Source organism: Lagenorhynchus albirostris, chromosome 10 (assembly GCF_949774975.1).
Source record: "Lagenorhynchus albirostris chromosome 10, mLagAlb1.1, whole genome shotgun sequence".
In the NCBI taxonomy this organism is placed as follows: domain Eukaryota; kingdom Metazoa; phylum Chordata; class Mammalia; order Artiodactyla; family Delphinidae; genus Lagenorhynchus; species Lagenorhynchus albirostris.
This window is the reverse complement of record NC_083104.1, coordinates 17,928,373-17,949,494: the sequence shown is the minus strand read 5'-3', so window position 1 is coordinate 17,949,494 and position 21,122 is coordinate 17,928,373. Positions and strand designations below refer to the sequence as shown.

General features: G+C 44.1%; 1 protein-coding gene across 3 annotated transcripts in view; it reads left to right on the top strand.

Moving 5' to 3' along the window:
* Window positions 1-21,122, top strand: part of LOC132526842 (glucoside xylosyltransferase 2) — a 154,739-nt gene that overhangs the window by 85,079 nt on the left and 48,538 nt on the right. For 2 of the 3 annotated variants that reach the window (XR_009542718.1, XM_060161343.1), the window contains exons 1-2: window positions 15,286-15,491; window positions 16,507-16,588. Coding sequence is in view for 2 of the 3 variants with exons in the window: in XM_060161343.1 (XP_060017326.1) it covers window positions 15,458-15,491; window positions 16,507-16,588 (116 nt within the window). In the remaining variant the exon portion in view is untranslated. Of the gene's footprint in view, window positions 1-1,451; window positions 1,541-15,285; window positions 15,492-16,506; window positions 16,589-21,122 lie in introns of those variants that run through there. The other variant, XM_060161345.1, reaches the window with a different exon arrangement.

The following is a 21,122-nucleotide window of genomic DNA, read 5'->3' as shown; positions in this document are numbered from 1 at the left end:
AATCTTCTTTGTTTATAAAATACCACACTATAAATTATGTTATTTGGTTGTAAAGGTGTCTGGTGTTTGAGATACAGTGAAGAAAATTTGGAAAATGTGAAATTAGTTCTTGCGTTCTTATATTTTATTTAGCAAAATTGAACCTGACTTGTTAGCTACTAACATAATCAAAAATAACATACCAAGGGTTTTGAGTCTACGTAAAGGTTTTCTCCCCCCAATACCTAGACTCTTAAAAATCACCACAAGGTATTCTGTTCATCTACTGAGTTTCCTCCTCATATTTTAAAACTTTTTAAAATGCTAAGGTATTTGGATATGGTTTTCTGGAATAACTGGGAGCCCACATCAAATTATTTTGTGAGATATGAGTCAGGTACTATATTTAGACAACATTAACTTTAAATCCTAGTTCCACCATTTTCTGCCTACATGTGACCTAGGCAACTGTTTTGACCATCTTTGTGCTTCAGACTTCCCACTTACTAGAACAGGACAAGGATTCCTCATAGATTGTTGTGAGGAATAAACACAAAAACATGGAATTCCAAGATTCTAAAAATTCCTTGTTTGTGGCCCCCTTACCTCCAGTAAATAAATGCCTGATGGATTTCTTAAAGAGTATCATATTGAAAAATTGCCATTTTTATTTATTAGTCTGCCATGGGGTCAGATGTTTACTTACCAGAGGGTCCACATGCTGAAGTTCTGCCTTCCTTGTCTTTTTAGAGGAACATAGGTGGAAAAGTTTGAAAATCTCTGGCTTCAGTAGTTTTACGATTCCCAAAGCTATCCTGTTTCTGTTTGGTTCCTATCACACCCTTTAGCTCTTCATAGCTTATAAGTAGCCCTCCTGTCCTTGATCATGATCTCATAATGTTCCCCCTTCATCCCTAAGTCAGTCAGTGTCACCAGTCCACCCCCTGCCTTATCCTAGAAACCTGCTCATTACTTGTTTCGCCCTCTGTCACATTTCACATCACCCTCATCACTAAATCATCACATCCCCATTGACGCACCCCACTCCTGATACCGATTTCAGTACATCTCTTCAAATTGCAAGTGACAGCACAAACAACTCAAACTAGTACCAAAAAAAAAAAGAAAAAAGTGTATTGCTTCTACCTCCAGAATATTCACTGAGTCAGTCAGAAATTCCTCTATTTTCATTGTTGTCTCCACTCAAACCATTACTCCCTGGATTCCTCTCCTCTCTGACCTGGATTGTTGTTCTAATGCCTTTCTTATTTCTCTGCATTCAGTCTGGTCCCCTCCAAACCCTAACCCATCCCCACCCTGTGTAAAGCTCCTCAGTGTTTCCCCTTTGCTCCTAGAATAGCGTCCAAAGTTCTCAGGAAGTCCCTCCTACCCATCTCCCTGGCTTCATTTGAGTTCTTCTTCCTCACTCCGCTAATGTTCACTTATGCTAGTTTGTTTTTCTGTTCCTTTAGGAAGCCGAGCTCTTTCCCATCAGGGGCTTTGCACATGCTTGGAATCAGTTACCCTAGAAATTCACCTGGCAAATTCTACTATCCTTCAGGTATCGATTTAAATATCCTTTCCTTGTGGAAGGCTCCTTGGATCCCCTACATAAAGGCAGTTCTGCCTCTTATATTCCCTCATATAATCCTGGACTTTTTCTTTGCGGTATGTATTATCACAGCAACAATACTTATTTGCGTGAAACTCTGAGTTAATTGACTGCCTTTCCCCCTAGATACAAAGTTCTTTGAGGGTACAGTTCCTGTTCTTTTCCCCTGCTCAATGTGCATCACCTAACTCAATGGCTAATACATTTCTGGTGCTCCAAAAGTATTTACTGAAAAGAAGTAAAGTGATTCTGCTGCACCATGAACCGGGACCAGTTCCTGTCAGTGAAGCTTCGTAACACGCTATACTTACTTTGCGTGTTGTTTCCAAAACCTATTTCTCCTACAAATGTTCAGGGTGCTGGGTTATGATAACCCATTCTCTAAAGTATCATTAACTAAAAGTGTATTGATTTATTTAATTTCTTGGAGATTTATTTACTTGCCCATAAAATGACGGTTGGATCAGACGGTGCTCAAGTTCCTTTCTACCTGAATGCTCTGTGTTCACGTAATCTGTCTTTTATGTCTCTGTTGTGGACATTTGTGGGATTTTGGCTGCCTGGAAACAACCCCACACCTGGTGCCAATTTCTGTATTAGTTAAAAATTTTTTAAATTGCAAGTGACAGCAAATACAACTCAAATTGATATAGAGGGAGAGAGGGAGAGAGAATGTATTGGCTCATGTAAGTGAAAAATTCAGAAATAGCTCTGGATTCAGAAGCTTAATTGATGTCAAGGGAAATGTGTTACTCTAAGAATGCTTTTTTTCATTAATATTTTACTGAAAACCACACATCCTTCTAGGATTCCAGCCATAAAATTTTCATGTCATTTCAATAGAATCATTCCATCTTTGGAAAAAGACATTGTCTCTGAGTGCAGCCAAAAAATGGCATCGTCAACTTGGGTCAAAACATCAAGGGGACTTTCCTGGTGGTCCAGTGGGTAAGACTCCAGTCCCAGTGCAGAGCCCCAGGTTATACACCTGGTCGGGAACTAAATCCCGCATGTGTGCTTCAACTAAGAGTTTGCATGTTGCAGCTAAGAAGTCTGCATATCACCAGCATGCCACATCTAAAAAGATCCCACATGCTGCAACGAAGATCTTGAGTGCTGCAACTAAGACCCGGTGCAGCCAAAATAAATAAAATAAATACATAAATAAATATTTTTAAAAATCAAGTTTAAAACTTGATAGCTATTTATCATGGTTCCCCTGATATTCTGCTGTTCTTTGCATGTGCATGGTGATTTAGGAGAAAGTCAACATAAAATTAAGAGGTTGTGTTCAGTTGAGATGAAATTTAGATAAAGTGAAGAACTAATTAGGAAAATAGTTGGTGTATTACATGTTGAAATGTAAGCTTCTTAAGGTTGCTGTGTATTTAAATACCACTGTCTATTTAAATGTGGCGTGTAATGGTTGACCAGCACAGCATGCCCTGCCTTATTTCCTTAACACGCATTATTTCCATGCATGCCAGCTTAGAATCTCATTTCCAGCCCCTGTGACTCTCTGCCTGAAGACTCCCCTTTTCCACTGCAGCCTGCTCTACTTGCCTATGGGCAGGCTGGAAGTGTTGGAAAATTAACACATCTGGAAGTAGCTCTCAACCATTGACTGGTGGGAATTGGTGGATAAATACCCCAGCTCCTTTGCCTCTCAACTCTTAGCTGTCTGTTCTGGAGTTCCATCCCAGAATTCTACACTGGGAGCAAGCTCAGACTGCCTGCACTAGTAACTTCCTTGATAATATATTCTTTACTGGCTTCCTTCTCTTCTCTGTCTCACTTCCCCACTCTTCTACCAGCCTTTCCTTGGATTTGGGCCCCACTGTACTGAAATCTGTGTTTCATCATCTGCAACTGATAATTATTTTATATGAGTAAAGTAACTGAATTTCAATACTTATGATCTTATTTTACTTATTATGAGAATTCTTCTTCTTCCTTGTCCTCCTCCCTCTCCCCCAGCTTAGATCCCCAAATGCTTTGAATTCTATTATCCATTATTTTCCTTTTTAAGCTATGCATTTTAAATGCATCGTATTTTAGACTAGAATTTTTGTTTTGTTTTTGCATTTATGACTTGTGTTTAGCTAGTCATTAATATTTTTGTACAACTTTGTTAGGGTATAATTGAAATGCAATAAACTACTTATATTTAAAAGGTACAACTTGATTGATTGTAACTTATGTATGCTCCCTTGAAACCATCTTCACAATCAAGATAACAAATAGTTCCATCACCCCTAATAGTCTTTTCATACCCCTTTCAATCCATCCGTTCCTCCACCCCTGTTCCCAGCTAACTGTTGATCTAATTCTTGTTACTATACGTGAGTTTGCATGTTCTAGGATTTTACATAAAAGGAATCATACATCATGTACTCTTTTTGCTTGGCTTTTTTCACTCAACATCATTGAGATTCATCCATATTATTGCACGTATCCATAGTTCATTCCTTTTTATTTCATCCTCCTATTGATGGATTTGCTTGTCTCCAGTTTTTGGCTATTACAAGTAAAGCTGTTATGGACATTCTTGAACATGTCTTTCGACATATTTTTCCATTTCTGTTCGGTAAAATATAGGCTTGAAATGTCTGAGCTCTATGGTAAATGTATGTTTAACTTTTCAAGAAACTGCTAAACTCTTTTCCAAGTTAGTTGTACCACTTACATTTTCACTAGCCGTTCCTGTTTCTCCACGTGCTTGCCAAGATTATGTGGACAATCTTTTTAATTTTCACCAGTCTAGTGAGTATGAAGTGGTATCTCGTTGTGGTTTTCAGTTTCATTTTCCTAGTGACTAATGATGTTTAGCATCCTTTCATGTGTTTATTTGACATTCATATGTTTTCACTGGTAAAAAGTCTGTTCAAACCTTTTGTCCATTTTACATTTTTATTATTTATTTATTTATGTATGGCTGCGTTGGGTCTTTGTTGCTGTGCGTGGGCTTTCTCCAGTTGCCTTGAGCAGGGGCTACTCTTTGTTGCGGTGCGCGGGCTTCTCATTGCAGTGGCTTCTCTTGTTGTGGAGCACGGGCTCTAGGCACGTGGGCTTCAGTAGTTGTGGCACACGGGCTTAGTTGCTCTGTGGCATGTGGGATCTTCCCGGACCAAGGATCGAACCCGTGTCCCCTGCATTGGCAGGCGGATTCTTAACCACTGAGCCAGGGAAGCCCCCAAAGCTGTGTGTTTCATACCACAATCAATTTAAAAAGTTACAGCCAGCTTAAAAAAAAAGTAGAATAGCAGCGTGCATGTTAAGGTAAGTATTATTTTATAAAATCGTATGTTAATTTTATGTAATATATCAGTATATGTTTATTAGGTTGCAATATAAAATGAATTTTTTCTACTGGTTTTGGTCAAAAAAGTTTTCATGCTCTTATGTTAGAGATATGTGCAAACTGTCAGGCAATCCAATGAAAGGAGCAACAAATGTCTAGCAGAGAGATGAGGAACACTCCACACAGAAGGGATAACATTTGAGCAGGGTCTAAAGGGAATGCTTGGGGGAAGGGCATTACAAGGAGAAGGAACAGCATGTGCAAAGGCCAGCAAGTGCACAGTCATGACGAGTTCTAGCAATGGTGAGAACTTTCCTGTGCCAAGAGCAAAGAATGCTAGGGGTTGGCCTAGTGCAGAGAGTGGGTGGGCCAAGATGAGGCCAGAGAGTCTGGGAGATATTAGGAAGAACACTTATGGAATACTAGCAAGATTAGCTTTAGTCCCTGGGCCTGTGTTTCTCAAAGTGTGGTCCCAGGGATCACCTTTATTAGACTCACCCTGGACCGTGGTTCTTAAAACATAGTCCCTGGACCAGTAGCATCAATATTACTTGGGAACTTGTTAGAAATGAAGATTCTGGGGGGGGCTTCCTTGGTGCGCAGTGGTTAAGAATTCACCTGCCAATGCAGGGGACATGGGTTTGATCCCTGGTCCAGGAAGAGCCCGCGTGCCACGGTGCAACGAAGCCCACGTGCCACAACTACTGAGCCTGCGCTCTAGGGCCCACATGCTGCAACTACTGAAGCCTGCGTGCCTAGAGCCCATGCTCTGCAACAAGAGAAGCCACCGCAATGAGAAGCCCGCGCACCGCAATGAAGAGTAGCCCGCGCTCGCCGCAGCTAGAGAAAGCCCACACGCAGCACCGAAGACCAATGCAGACAAAAATAAAACTTAAACAAACAGGGCTTCCCTGGTGGTGCAGTGGTTGAGAATCTGCCTGCCAGTGCAGGGGAGACGGGTTCGAGCCCTGGTCTGAGAAGATCCCACATGCCGCGGAGCAACTGGGCCCGTGAGCCACAGCTACTGAGCCTGCGTGTCTGGAGCCTGTGCTCCGCAATGGGAGAGGCCCGTGCACCGCGATGAAGAGTGGTCCCTGCTTGCCGCAACTAGAGAAAGCCCTCGCACAGAAACGAAGACCCCACACAGCCAAAAATAAATAAATAAATTTATATTAAAAAAAATTAAACAAACAAAGAAGAGTCAAAGATTCTGGGGCTCCACCCCAGGTCTACTGAATCAGAAACTTTAGAAGTGGGGCCCAGTAATCTGTGTTTTCATAAGCCCTCCAGGTAGTTTTGATGCAGACTGATTTGAGAACCACTGACCTAGGAGTTTGATGAAATGGATATTTCTGGCTCCTACCTCCAGCCTACTAAGTCAGGATCTCTGGGGTAAAGGCCTAGAATGCCCATTTTTATCAAGCTCCCCGAGTAATGCTAACTCACTCCAAACCATGAGAATGACAGTCTAGGTGGTGTGTCATCAGTAATAGATTTTAGGATGCTAGAGGAAATGACAGGAACTGGAAATCCCTGAAAGAAGAGAAGGCACTAGGCACTCCTAGAAAGGAAGATGAGACAAGAAACTATGGTGATTTTGACAAACACACATTGGAGCATGCCATTTCCTTGCTTAAAACATCCTACTTTTTATCACACTAAAGATGAGAACCAGTCTCGTTAACATGGCTCAGAAGGAATCACAGTTTCCAGCTTCCGGCTTCCTTATCCTTGCTCTGCTCTCCCTCACCCACCATCCTCCAACCCTCCTCCAGTTTCCCTGAACACATCTTTCCCCCTGCTGTCTGAAAGTCTCTGCATCTTTAATTTCCTCAGCTCTTTCCCAACATGGCTCATTTTCAAGTCTCAACCCAAACATCACCTTTTCAGAGAGATCTCCCCTGACCACCCCACCCGAAGCGGCTTCCCCCACATGGCTTTCATACCATATTATCCTGTATATTTCCTTCTTTTTTTTTTTTTTTTTTGCGGTACGTGGGCCTCTCACTGTTGCAGCCTATCCCGTTGCAGAGCACAGGCTCCAGACGTGCAGGCTCAGTGGCCATGGCTCACGGGCCCAGCCGCTCCGCAGCATGCGGGATCCTCCCGGACCGGGGCACGAACCCGTGTCCCCTGCATCGGCAGGCGGACTCCCAACAACTGCGCCACCAGGGAAGCCCTATTTCCTTCTTAGAACTTACTACAATCTATAAATCCTGGGCCTTTACTTAGTTGTCTACTTCCTTTACGTTTCTCTGTCCCACTAGACTGTAAGATCCAGGAGACTGTGCCTTGCTCACCACAGTCTCCACAGACCAGTGTCTGGCATAAAATACACACTCTCAGAATTTCCTGGGCCCTGGGCTCAGCTTTATGTTCTAAGTCTGCGACTTTGCTGATCGAGGCTGACTCCTTCCCCGCTTTCCTACTCCACACTTCTGGGTGGTGACACTAACAAAATCTACATATAGTTAGGCTATTGCAGAAGTGGCATAGCTTGTGACAACCCAGAAGATAGATCCCATCAATGTGATTTGTGGTTGTCTGGAAAGTCTTTAGGGACTGAGTTGGAATAAAAGATGAAATTACACTCTTGGCAGAAAAAAAAAAAAAAAGGAAAAAATATTCCAACTAACAGGTACATCTTGGAAACAAAAAACAACACAGAGGTATTATTTTTCGTACTCATCAGATTGACAAAAATTACTGAGTCCACAAGTGGGTGTACAGTGACATACTTTCGGAAGGTGACAGCTCTGTTTGAGGAAGGTCATAGGCACTGCTGATTAAAAACGTGCCTCTCCAAAAAAAAAAAAACGTGCCTCTCCAACAATTAGTGTCCTGGAGAAATGGTCATGAGGAGGCTTGCAGTAGCACAGGTAATAATAACAGCATAAAAATGCAATAAAAGATTTGCCAAGTCCTGTGCTTCCCTGGTGGTGCAGTGGTGAAGAATCCGCCTGCCAATGCGGGGGACACAGGTTCGAGCCCTGGTCCGGGAAGATCCCACCTGCCGCGGAGCAACTAAGCTCGTGTGCCACAACTACAGAGGCTGCGCTCTAGAGCCCGTGAGCCAGAACTACTGAGCCTGCATGCCACAACTACTGAAGCCCACGTGCCTAGAGCCCGTGCTCCGCAACAAGAGAAGCCACTGCCACGAGAAGCTTGTGCACCACAACAGAGTAGCCCCCGCTCGCTGGAACTAGAGAAAAACTGGCGCGCAGCAATGAAGACCCAACGCAGTCAAAAAAAAAAAAAAATTTGCCAAGTCCTACCCCAGGATCTCTTTTAATCCTCAGTCTTTTATGAGGTGAATACTGTCTATTTTATAAAGGAGGACACTGAGATTTGAATTATACAAGGCCTGGTTTTTAATAGAGAAAAACTGGAGTAGTTGTATGTGTGATTCATAGACGACTGGTTGAATAACAATACTCCATCTATACTTCAAAGTACTACACAAAATAAGATTTTAATTAGTATATCTAAAATAAAACAGAAAGATCCCAAGACATATTGTTAAGTAAAAAACCAAAACTCAAACTGCAGAAGAATGCGTTACCTTTTGAGATAAATTTAAGCCAAGAAGAACTACTTCAATAAATGTTTATGCACCAAATATTTATTTATTTATTTATTTTTTATTTTATTTTTTTTTGTGGTACGGGGGCCTCTCACTGTTGTGGCCTCTCCTGTTGCGGAGCACAGGCTCCGGACACACAGGCTCAGCGGCCATGGCTCACGGGCCCAGCCACTCCGCGGCATGTGGGATCTTCCCGGACCGGGGCACGAACCCGTGTCCCCTGCATTGGCAGGCGGACTCTCAACCACTGCGCCACCAGGGAAGCTCTGCACCAAATATTTACTGAGCCCCTGTGGTGTTACAGACACTGCACAAAGCTTCGAGACACTTGGGACAAACCAGGGAACAAAAGAGTTTTCTGTCCTCAGGGTGTTTATGTTCTAGTGATGCAGAGACATGCAATAAACAAAATTTTAAAAGGAAATTACATAATATGAGATGAGAAGGGCTAGGAGCAAAAGAAATAGGGGCTGGGGAGAGAGGAGCTGGTTGAAGGGTGCAGGGGAAGATGGAGGGCGCCATGGCACTTAGTGTGGCCTGAGTAGGCCTCTGTTGAGAAGGTGGTACTCAAGGGGATGAGAGGGTCACGTGGATATCCCAGGGACGAGGGATCCAGGCAGAAGGAAGAGCTAGGGCACCATCCTAAGTGGGGAGTGTACTCGCAGGTGAAAAGTACATCATGGAGGTCACAGAGGCCCGAGTGCTTGAAGAAGGGCTGGGGGCAGGAGACAAGGTTGGGGGAGGGAGGGGCAGACTGTGCATAGAGGCCCCAGGGCAAGGACTGTGGCTTTTCCTCTGAGTGGAATGAGGGGATTGGCACATGATCGGATCCTCTTATTAAGAACCCTGGCTGCTGTGTTGAAACTAAATTGTAGGAAGGCGAGGACAGAAGGCAGGAGAACATTTGGAGGCTGTTGTAATACTACAGGTGAGACATGTAAACACCTAAGAAACATCTGGAAAGATTTACCGCAAACTCATAAAGCTGCATCTAGCTGTGGTGGGTATTGGGTGAGGGAGAGCATCTTAAGGGATGTTTGCTTGCCCTGTAGTCTTTGAATTGCTTTATAAAACATTCTTTATCAGTTATTTGAAAAGTTTAAAATGACTATTATTATCATTATAAATACTAATAATATTTACCCTTCCTCCTGGAATAATTCAGTCTCAAACCAGTTAAGTGTGGCCAAGAAAAGTAGGAATTTGCAAGGGGGTGGGGGGAAGTAGCCTGGTGCAGGGTGTCAGAGCCCAAGACAGGTGAGAAAGGCCACTGTTAAAGGGACTGGTGATAGGTCACTTGCATAACAGGGAGATTGATAGAATAAAAGAATAAATTGAGGAGAATGGCAACACACACAAGGTTCAATGTTGGAGAGTTATGTATATGGAAAGGGAGAAAACTAGAATGAATCCTCCTGTGTTGGATTGGAATTGGAAGCTGAGAACTCATAGTTTTCACTATCTATCTGTGTATAGATAGACAGACAGATAGATAGATAGATGGATATAGCTAGATATAGAAATAAATATATATGTGGAGGGCCTAGAAGCAATGACATCCCAATGGTCATGGACACCCTAGCAGCCTCATCTAGGTTTCTAAATAGCATTCTCCACGAAAAGGAATTGGGGCTTCTTGGAGAAATGGCTAATTCCAGGGCCGGGGAAGGAAGATGCAAGATGAGCCTGGAATACCTTTTTGTACCCGACAATAAAGAAGTGTTCCAAGACTGATGGGGACTTGTCAAAAGGATGCAGAAGCCAGCTTGAAGAAGGTCCCACTGGCCAAGTATAGGACAATTTAGGTATCAAAATAAATAATGATAGCAATGAATCATAACCCATTGAATAAAATAGGAATCAGTGAGTCTAAATTATTATAAATAAAACATGAAACAATGACAGGAGATGACACTTTCCTTTTGGTAGGATGCCAACTAATAAATGTAAAAGGAACGATGGAATTAGAAAACCACCATTTGGCAACCATCATAGTCATAATTAATTCAGCCAAGAAACGTCAAGGGAGGCGAGAACCCAGGAGTGAAAATTTGATGAGAAATGGGACATTTACAAAGTTTCAAAGGACCTTCCCACAAAAATCGTTTAATCACTATAGTGGGCTGAATGGTAGCCCCAAAATGATTATGTCTGCATCCTAATCTCTGGAACCTGTGACTGTTATCTTCCTGGGAAAAAGAGTGTTTGTACATGTAATTTAAGAATCTTGAGCTGAGGAGATCAGCCTGGATAACCAGACGGGCTCTTAATCCAATAACTAGTGTCCTTTTAAGAGTAAGGTCAAGGGAGAAGTGATAGACAGAAGAGGCAATGTGATCACAGGGGCAGAGATGGGAGGGATGCATGCAGCCACACGTCAAGGAATGCCGACAGTCAGCAGGACCTGGGAGAGGGAAAGAACAGACTCTTCCCTAGACCCTCCAGAGGGAATGTGGGCTGCCTTACATCCTGATCTCAGACTCCTGGCCTCCAGAACGGAGAGTCCCTGATCCTATGGCGCGCCCTTCCCTCCTCATAAATTCCCATTTCGTTCACACAGTTTGAAGTGCACCCCCATTACTGCAGTGAGACTTCACGCAGGCATCCACCCAGGCAGTACTAACTACTGTCTGCCAGCCTCCTCTCTTAACACTGGTCTTCAGCCCAGAGTGGCTGCCAGTGGCCACCACACTGTCATGGTACCACAGAACACAACGCTGGGTCTTTCGGAGCACACCCTTTGTTGCCCTTATTTCCAATAAAGAAACAGTTAGCTTTTGAAAGTCTCTGGAAAAAAGTGAACCTTGTGGATAGGTGAAGCTATTCTCTTATTTGTTTAGAAACCTGGATTCACTCTAATTTGTCCACCTTCCAACCTCAGCTTCATCCTGGCACTCGTTGCGATATACAAATAAGGACTAGAAAGCACGGATAAAAGGCCATGAGAATCAAAGAGCCTCCAAGTCTTTCTATTCGTATTTTAACACAGCCTGTTCTGTGCCCTTCAGCCCTTGTAGACGGTGTGTGGATTTTTCTAGACCTTTCCTCAATCTCCCATTCTTGTCCCTCCCCACAGGCTCATCTCAGAGGGATGGCCCAACTCCAGTCTTTCTCCCTGGGGTTATTTGAAGATCCTTGCACATTTTTTTCGGACACAGTCCCAGCTCTTTTCTCTTTCCCGTTCTCCTGTCTCTACCTTCTACCTTCTCCTCTGTGTCATCAGGCTTTTCCCCTCTTGTGTACCCTCAGAGGAACGGGCCAGTCTTCTTGCATGTTTGCATTTAAGGGACATCTCTTCTATTACACCCTGACTCTGTGGGGGAACAGATTTCAAGCACGCGTTCTCTGCGGTACCTAGGAGGCCCTCACGGACAGCTTGCCTGGTTAATACCGTTCCCTCTGCCTTGGAAGCCTCTTCTCTTTTGGTGCAAATCCTTTCCAGTCTTTAAGTGAGGCCCTTCCAAATAGTAAAACTTCTATCTCTGCCTGAAAGAGATGTCGCAGGCCTCTGACCACCTGATTTGCATACTTGCCTTCTACTTTGCATCAGAGTCTATAATTATGTTTTTTTCTTTCCTGGTCATTTGCAAACTTCTTGAGGACCAGAAAGAGTCTGGGCCTCTGAAACCAGTCTGGCTTTGAATCATGGGTCAGTCCCTTGCCTGTGTAGTTGTGTGACCTTGGACACGTTAGTTCACTTCTTTATACCTTAGTTTGCTCTTATGTTAAGTGGCGATAATAATATCACTTATAGGGGGACTTCCCTGGTGGCGCAGTGGTTAAGAATCCGCCTGCCAATGCAGGGGACATGGGTTTGAGCCCTGGTGCCACAACTACTGAAGCCCACACGCCTAGAGCCCGTGCTCCGCAAGAAGAGAAGCCACCGCCCTGAGAAGCCCGTGCTCCACAACGAAGAGTAGCCCCCGCTCTCGCCACAACTAGAGAAAGGAGAAATCCTGCGTGCAGCAAGGAAGATCCAATGTAGCCAAAAATAAATAAATATTTTAAAAAATATATCACTTATAGGATTTTTGCAAGAATTAAATTAAATACTTTTATACAGTGCTTAGAAGAATGCTAGACACATAGAGAATACTTAATATTAGCTGTTACTATTAATATTCTCCTTTGTGCATTGTTTATCTAGTGCTGTGTAACAAATTACCTCAGAATTTAGAAGCTGAGAACAATTATAAACATTTGTCATCTTTCATAGTTTCTGTGGGTCAGGACTTGAGGTGCAGCTTAAATGGGTGGTTCTGACTTGGGATCCCTTATAAGGTTGCGGTCCAGATGCCAGCTGGGGCTGCAGTCATCGGAAGGATTTCCTGGGGCTGGAGGACTCACGTTAAAGCCATCAATCCTTTCCATTTGGGCGTTTCCACAGGGCTGCTCTGATGTTCTTGTGACATGGCAGCTGGCTTCCTCTAGAAAGAGCAATCCAAGTGCCCAGAGCAGAAGCCTCAGCACCTTTTATGACCTAGCCTCAGAAGTCAAGTACCACCCCTTCCGCCACGCTATTGTTCACACGAACCCGCTCTCCCTGATTCACCTGGGAGAAGACTACACTGGGGCATGAACCCCAGGAGGCTAGGATCTTCAGGGTCATTCGTGGAGGCTGGACGTCACATTTTATTCTGTTTTGCTCTAAGGGAGTTAGTACCAATAGGAGGCTCTAGCAATCGCAGACATTGGGAAGCATGCTGGCTAGAGAAGAATTCCAAGGAAGAAGGAAGAAATGAACCAAAGAAAATATTTCTTCAGCGTCATCCCTTGCTTCTTCTGCCCTTGCACTCTCAGCTTAAGCCAGACTGAACCTACCTGGCTCTTCTGTCTCATTTCAGCGCCCGTGCACCTAGTTTTTCTCTTTGAAAGCGTCTCCTCTCCACTTCCCTTGGCTTCCTTCCTCTCAGAATTCAGCTCTCAAGCTTAAACGCTTCTACTTCCTCTAGGGAAACTTTCCCTGATTCCCTTCGGCTGACACTGCTGTGTGTGCTTTGTCTCCTTCCATGGACCTTATCCAGTTTTTGGAAGTTGAGGCATCTCCAAGTGAGGAGAACAGCTGATGAAAAGGGACAGAGCAAGGTGGGAGAAATTAGCATGGTACGGTCTCTAACAGAAAGTTCCAGAAGAACTTTTGGCGATCATGGAATCTTCTCTCAGTGCAAAAGTCACTAGCCACACGGGCCTATTGAACACATGTAATGCGGCTAGTGTGACTGAGGAACTGAATTTCATTGACAAACTCAGGAACTGAATTTTAAATTTTATTTAATTTTAATTAATTTAAATTTAAACACCCATACGTGGCTAGTGGCAACTGTATTGTCCTGCACAGGCCATACAGGAAGACACCTGCTTAAACAGAGTACTGGGTGGCAGAGAGAGTGGCGGCTAAGCTTTGCTGTGTAGAGGGTAGGCTCCTTCAGACTGGAAGGGACCATAATAAACTAAATCCAGGGCATTGAAAGTGTTGGCCCACTGTGATGATGCCACCCCAATACATCCCCTGCAAGGCTATTTGTATCTGAGCTGGATGCTTAGAACAGTGAAAGGGTCTCAAGATACTAGGGACTGGTTCTCTGATGGCAAAATCCAGAAAAGTATTTTTTTGCGGGGGGGGGGTTTGCCTACATCTGCCACCCAGGTTCAGGGTCAGAGCCACTATCTTTTAAGAGGGTCAACACTTGTGATGGCTGTGTCCAAATTTGCACCTTCTAACACCAGTCAAGAAATAGCTTTCTGTCCTCCCTTCCTCCCTCTCTCCCTTCCTTCCTTTCACAGATTTGTGTTAGGCTTTGAGAAGAGAAGGTGGAACAGTGCAGTATCTTTTTCTTGAAAAGCTCACAGACATGAGAGGATAATAAAAATGTCCACACACTAGCTAGTTGCCAGATGTTCTGGGTTCTGCTGCCAGACTAGCTCTCCGTGCCTCAGCTATCCCATTTGTAAAATGTCAGGGCGGGAGAGTACTTCTGAGGTCTCTGCCCTCTGTAACTTCCTGGGTGCTTATGTAATGTAATCAAAATCATAATGATAATAAAAACAGCAGCCACATTAAGTGCTTAAGTTCCAGGCACCCTGTGCGCTCAGTGCTTCATCATCGCCGTTTCACTCAAGTCTTAGGGCTGTTTTACAAACTTCCATTTTGCGGATGAGGTAACTGAGGCTACCGGAGTTTAAGTACGTCGGACAGGGAGTAAACAGTTGAGTTGGGCTTTAAATCCAGCTGGTTCCATTGCCTAAGCTTTTCATCCCTTTGCTGTGTGCCTTGCTTCTCTTCAAGGGTGGGTCATCGACGAGCTTTGGATTGAGGCAAGGAGGTATTTTTGCTACGATTACTAGTAACACTGAGTGCTTTTAAAATGCGTACTCTGACCACTAAGTGTACACACTCTCACCTGATTTTCGCAGCCACCTTATAGGGTGGTCCATACTAGTGCTTTCACCGTACAGATGGGGAAAGTGAGGCTCAGAGAGGCTCAGTAAATTGCTCAAGGTCACACAGCTAGCAAATGGCAGGGACTCACATCCAGGGGGTCTGCGTCCCACCCCCCTGCCTAGACCACTCCGTCTTCAGGTCGGCGCAGGTAGCTAGGGCCATCCCGGGGGAGAGGCGGGGCTCCCGCCCCTGCCGGGTCTGCGGGGGACTGCCAGGGGCCACACGCCTCACCGCGCACGCGCTCTCGGGTTCCGGGTCTGGGCGCGCCGCGGGCGCGAGGACGGCGGCGGGGAGCGTGCGCGCGATGACGTGCCGGGCGCCATGTTGGAGGGCTGGTGGTAGCGGCTCGGGGAGGTGCTCGCTCTCTCGGTCTCGCTCTCTCGCTCGCTTCCCCCGGCTCCCTTCGGTGCCCCCCCCGGTCGCCTGCGTGCCGGAGTGTGTGCAAGGGAGGGGGAGGGCGTCGGGGGGGTGGGGGGAGGCCTTCCAGTCCCCGGGAGATCCGCGGAAGGAGGCGGAGGCTGCGAGGGGCTCCGTGAAGCCATGGACGTCGAGAGGCTGCAGGAGGCGCTGAAAGGTGGGGTAGCTGCCCCCTCTCCCTTCCTTCTCACCCTCCGTGGTCCTATCTCCCTTCGGGGCAAGTGGTTCCGCGGGGCCGGGCCGGGCTAGGGGGGGAGGGCGCGCTTCCCCGGCTCCCATCCCCCTCCCGCTTCCCCGGGGGCGGGGAGCCCCGTGGGCAGCTCCCTCCCGCCCTGCTCTGGGCTTTGTGTCGGCCGCCGGCGTCTGGGCTGGGGGAGGGGAGCCGGGAAGCTCTCGCGGGGGCCCCGGCCCCTCTCCCACTCCCGGGGCACGGGTCTTGGGCCCGCAGCGCCTTCCCAGGCTGGCTTCGTTCTCCATCAGGCCCCCGCACGCCGGGCCACGGCGGGGAGAAGAAAAGTGAAAGGTTTGGAGGTGGGGGAGAGGGGGCGGCAAAGCAACTTTCAAGTGTCTCGAGGAGCCTTTTTCAGGGCTTCTGAAGTCATCTTTCCACGCGCCCTCATTCTCAGGTGGTCGCCTTCCCGGCTCTGAATTGCTCGCCTTCCAAGCAACAGGCTTGAGAACAGTGGTTCTCAAACTTGGGAGAGCATGATTTCAGCGTTCTGAGAATTAGGCTTTGATACCCAGGATCATTGGGGGACGGCTACGAGAGGGAGCTGGTGTTTTCTTAAAACGCAGATTTATGAACTTCACGTAAATAAACAGTCTGTGGGGTCGGGATCTGGGGTTTTTGTATTTTAGCCGGTCTCTGAGATGAATGTGGTCCTGGTGTTCCCCCGGACCACAGTTTGAGAAGCACTGCGTTAGGGCTGGTTTGTGGCGAAGTTGAGTGCCCCCTTTAGGAGGGCTCTCGTTACCTGTGAAGAGTGACATTTGAAATTGGAGAGTAAAAGGTGGATATTTCGTTGAGAGGCTTTTTTAAATTAAAAAAAAATTTTTTTAATTGCTGCTTAATATGAGGAAGGAGTGAGAGGAAAGTTTGTTGTTAGAAGGCATTGGAAATGGTTGGTGGACTTTTAGAAATACTAATAACTTTTCTTTCTTCCCTTATCTAGATTTTGAGAAGAGGGGGAAAAAGGAAGTTTGTCCGGTCCTGGATCAGTTTCTTTGTCATGTAGCCAAGACTGGAGAAACAATGTGAGTTGAAAACATGTAATCGTTGTTATAGATCTGTGTATCCTTCAGAATTGCTCAGGAAAGGGACAGAAGTGTATTTCAGAAGCAGTGAATACTCCATCTGTCTAAACTGCACAAGCTCCAGTAATTTAAAGCATTTACTAAGTGTATATGCTTTATTTACTTCATATGTGCTCTGTAACGAATTTTAGAGCTTTGTTAAGATTTTCTTTATGCTTTTGCGCATTTAGAATGTGTTAGTCTAGAAGAACCAGAGAAAAAGAAGAATGCATATTCCATTATGGCTGTTTTTGGCCATAACAAACAGGCTTATTTCCCAAATTCTGTGGCTTTGATTCTGTTTCAGATTCTTTTATTGGTGGTATTTTCTCCTATTGTCCTGTAGCCAACCTTTTGTTGTCATATTTATATATGTGGGTGCTTGAAGTGTCACTTATATTTATTCTCTTGAGCACTCTGGGTGATTATCTGACAAATTCCAGATGCTAATCTTGACTGTCCTGTAAACTTTCTAGGATAGCTAACTTGTTAACATACGCTCAGCATTTTATTAGGCTTGTTTGCAAATACTGTGAATCTGAAACTTATACTATGAAGTTAGCACTGTTTTCAGAGGAACATTTCAGTTCATTGTTGTGTGTGTAGTTGTTTAGGAGTTGTTTTCACACTCAGGCTAACTTTATTTGTAGAGAGCAGTGCAGATTTGGTGCCTTGTAGCCTTTGTGTAGGAGGCAGTGAACAGGAAGGGGAGAGGTTTTTTTGGGGGGTAGTTTTAAAAAGTGGGCTTTCTTTTGGCTCCTCTACTTCATGTCTAGTTTTAAAATTCTTTTTGAGGCCTAATAAAAGAGTGTAAGCTTCAGCAAATGATGTATACTTTCTTTGGCTTTATTAGCAAATGTTCATTTCTCACAAGATTTGCTTATGGTTGCAGCGTAGCCTTCTAATAACTGGCCTGATTTTAGAAAGGGGAAAAAAAAACCCTCTTTAATGGTCTTGCAGACGAGCTGAAACTCCCTGGTGCTTATTAAAATTACCAGTCACCTTAGGAATGTGACTGTGATGTGTTCAATCTTAAATTTCTATTTAGTGCTTTTAAAAAATAGAACCCTTCAGGAAAGAAAGGTAATTTTTGCCTTTGAATTATAGTCTCCTAGAACATTCTTGATTTTAAAAACTTGATGCAGAATAATTTGTATTTATATTGATTGGTAGTTGGTCCGAACTAATACCTCTCTACAGTATCAAGAGGAAAAGCATTTTACTTCATAGTTTTGATAAACAAGATTATTTGGAGTTAAATACTTAACGCCTCTTACCAGGTGTGTACAGACTGCCGTCCCTTTTTTTTGGTGTGTGCGGTACGCGGGCCTCTCACTGCTGTGGCCTCTCCCATCGCGGAGCACAGGCTCCGGACGCGCAGGCTCAGTGGCCATGGCTCACGGGCCCAGCCGCTCCGCGGCATGTGGGATCTTCCCGGACCGGGGCACAAACCCGCGTCCCCTGCATCGGCAGGCGGACTCTCAACCACTGCGCCACCAGGGAAGCCCCTGCCGTCCCGTTTTGATAAAATACTTTGGCTGTAAATGTATAAACAGTTGAAAGTTTCTACAAGAAAGCTCTTTAATATCCTGTTTGACTGGATCACTAAGTGGCTAGGGAAATTCAACCTGATTTTTCTGGACAATTATTTGTCCTGAGAGAGGACTTAAAAAGGTCATCAGTTGTCCCATCCCTGTCCACCCCTCCAACCCCCCCAAATCTTTATGTCTTTGTACATTTACTGAGAGTATTTTGTATTAAAGTGATTGGTGGTGTTAGATTCTTTATGGAGTTTGGAAAATATTTTTTAATTTATGATTCAAACAGCTGGTGTTTTTACATTTAGCTTTATTTAGTCTTTTTTGTTTTTTTAAATCAATATGGGCATTCCGTAACTTTTTTTTTTTTTTTTGCGGTACGCGGGCCTCTCACGGTTGTGGCCTCCCCTTGCGGAGCACAGGCTCCGGACGCGCAGGCTCAGCGGCCATGGCTCACGGGCCCAGCTGCTCCGCGGCATGAACCCGTGTCCCCTGCATTGGCAGGCAGACTCTCAACCACTGCGCCACCAGGGAAGCCCATGCCTTAACTTTTGATACTGAAATTTGCAGTTTCTGTCATCATTTATGGCTAAACTGAGCTTTGTCTAACTTCTAAGACTGTAAATACGAGAATGAAAATCTAAAAGGTAGCAGTTCAGATCTCTTTGATGTTTTAGGATGGATGAGTTTCTTAAGGTAAGAATTCCTGGATTTTTTTCCTCATTTCTGTTTTTAGAAAATAGCTTTACTTAATAATGCTTATTTTAAAAAACTTCAATTATTGAAAACAGTTTAGTTTACTAAAAATATATAGTTTGGTAAATTTTGACATCTACACTCATGAAACTAACACCACACCCCAGATGGAGAATATATCCATTACTCACAGAAGTTTCCTCGTTCCCTTTGTAATCTCCCCTCCCTGTGTGTGCTCTCCTCCCCTCAGGCAACTAAAGATCTGCTTTTTGTCACTGTAGATTAGTTAGCATGTTCTGGAATTTTATGTAAATGGAATCATACAGTATATTCTTTGTCTGCCTTTTTTTACTCCGCATAATTTGAGATTGATCCACGTTGTTCAGAAATCAACAATTCATTCCTTTTTATTTCTGAGTTGTATTCATTACATGGATATCCTACAGTTCTTGCTTCGTTCACTGGTTGATGGGCATTTGGGTTATTTCCAGTTTTTTTAAAAATATTTATTTATTTACTTTTGGCTGCATTGGGTCTTCATTGCTGCGCACAGGCATTCTCTAGTTGCGGCGAGTGGGGGTGACTTCATTGAGGTGCACAGACTTCTCATCACAGCGGCTTCTCTTGTTGCGGGGCATGGTCTCTAGGCGTGGGCTTCAGTAGTTGTGGCTCGTGGGCTCTAGAGCGCAGGCTCAGTAGTTGTGGCGCATGGGCTTAGTTGCTCCACAGCATGTGGCATCTTCCTGGACCAGGGCTCCAACCTGTGTCCCGTGCATTGGCAGGTGGATTCTTAACCACTGTGCCATCCTGGAAGCCCCAGTTTTTTCTTTATTAAATAAAGCTACCGTGAACGTTTGTGTATGTGTCTTTGTATGCATTCTTTTTTTCTTGGGTAAAAATACATCCAGGAGTGGAATGGTTGGATCATATGGTACATGTATGTTTAACTTTAGAAACTACTGAACAGTTTTCTTGAGTGATTGTGCCAATTTGCTTTTCCACCAGTATCATGGGAGTTGAGATCAGTTTCTCCATATCCTTTCCAACACAGTACGGTCGATCTTTCTCACATTAGATATTCTAATAGGTGCCTATTGTATAGTGGTTTTAATTCATATTTGCCTAATGACTAATGATGTTGAGCATCTTTTCATCTATTTATTTGCTGTTTGTATATCTCCTTTAGTAAATTGATTCTTCGCATTTTTGCCCATGTTAAAATGGGGTTTGTTTGATTTGTTATTGGGTTTTGAGAGTTCCTTATATGTTATGGATACAAATTTTTTATTAATGTGGTTTACAAATACTTGCTACCACTGTGTGGCTTGTCGTTTTATTCTCTTAACGGTGTCTTTTAAAGTGAAATTTTAAATTTAATTCCATTTTGATTTTTCAAAATTTCCTCTTTTGAAGGATTCTTACTGCATTGTGTGTTGTGATCATTTGTTCTTGTGTGCTTTTTAGTTTAGTCTTTATTTCCTGAAGTAATTCTTTTCTCATTCTTTGCTGTATTCTATTGCTTCATTTTCTGAGTTTCTCTAATTCTGACTTGTATCATTTTTCTCAATATGTTTAGCTCATTTTGAAAATAGTATAAGGTTGTGATCTGTTTCTGAGCAAGTCTTTCTAGCTTCCCTTTGCTGTCTTGAGGGATGTTATTTTGCTCCTTATTCTCCTTTTTTCTTACAACAATTTCATATTAGATTTGACCTTGATATTTTTCTGTTTTGCATTTTTATGTGAAAATAGTTTTTCTGCACTTTGAGGAGGAGGCATGGTTCAGAGTAGCTGTCCTTAACTTCACAGAGTTTGCTCATTATTTTTGTGAAGTATTAGAATATGGAGTGTTCTTTCTGAAATTTCTAGGCTCTGTTCTATCAATACTTTTATTTGGACCTTGTCTTTCCTTCATCTCTCTTGTCTCTTTCTCTTGTCTTTGGGGTCTCCTCTGGATGGGAGGTCTGGTGGGTCACTTTCAAGAGCTCATGAAGCAAGACTTTGTCCCTTTCAGCCCTTACTGGGTCCTTTCTCTTCACTTATTACTGTGAGTGGGCAAAACCTATCTCAGTTTCAGCTACTGTTCTCACATTGACCTGCCATGATTTCTTGTGAACACCTGTTGGCAATTTTGTGGTTCTCCTGTTTGTAGGCCCTTCCGGTTCACTACGACTTCTGTTTTCTCTTGTACAGATTCTGATAATGATACTGGTCATGTGACCATAAGTTTTTCCTCATTAACTTACATTTTGGGGTTTGTGAGG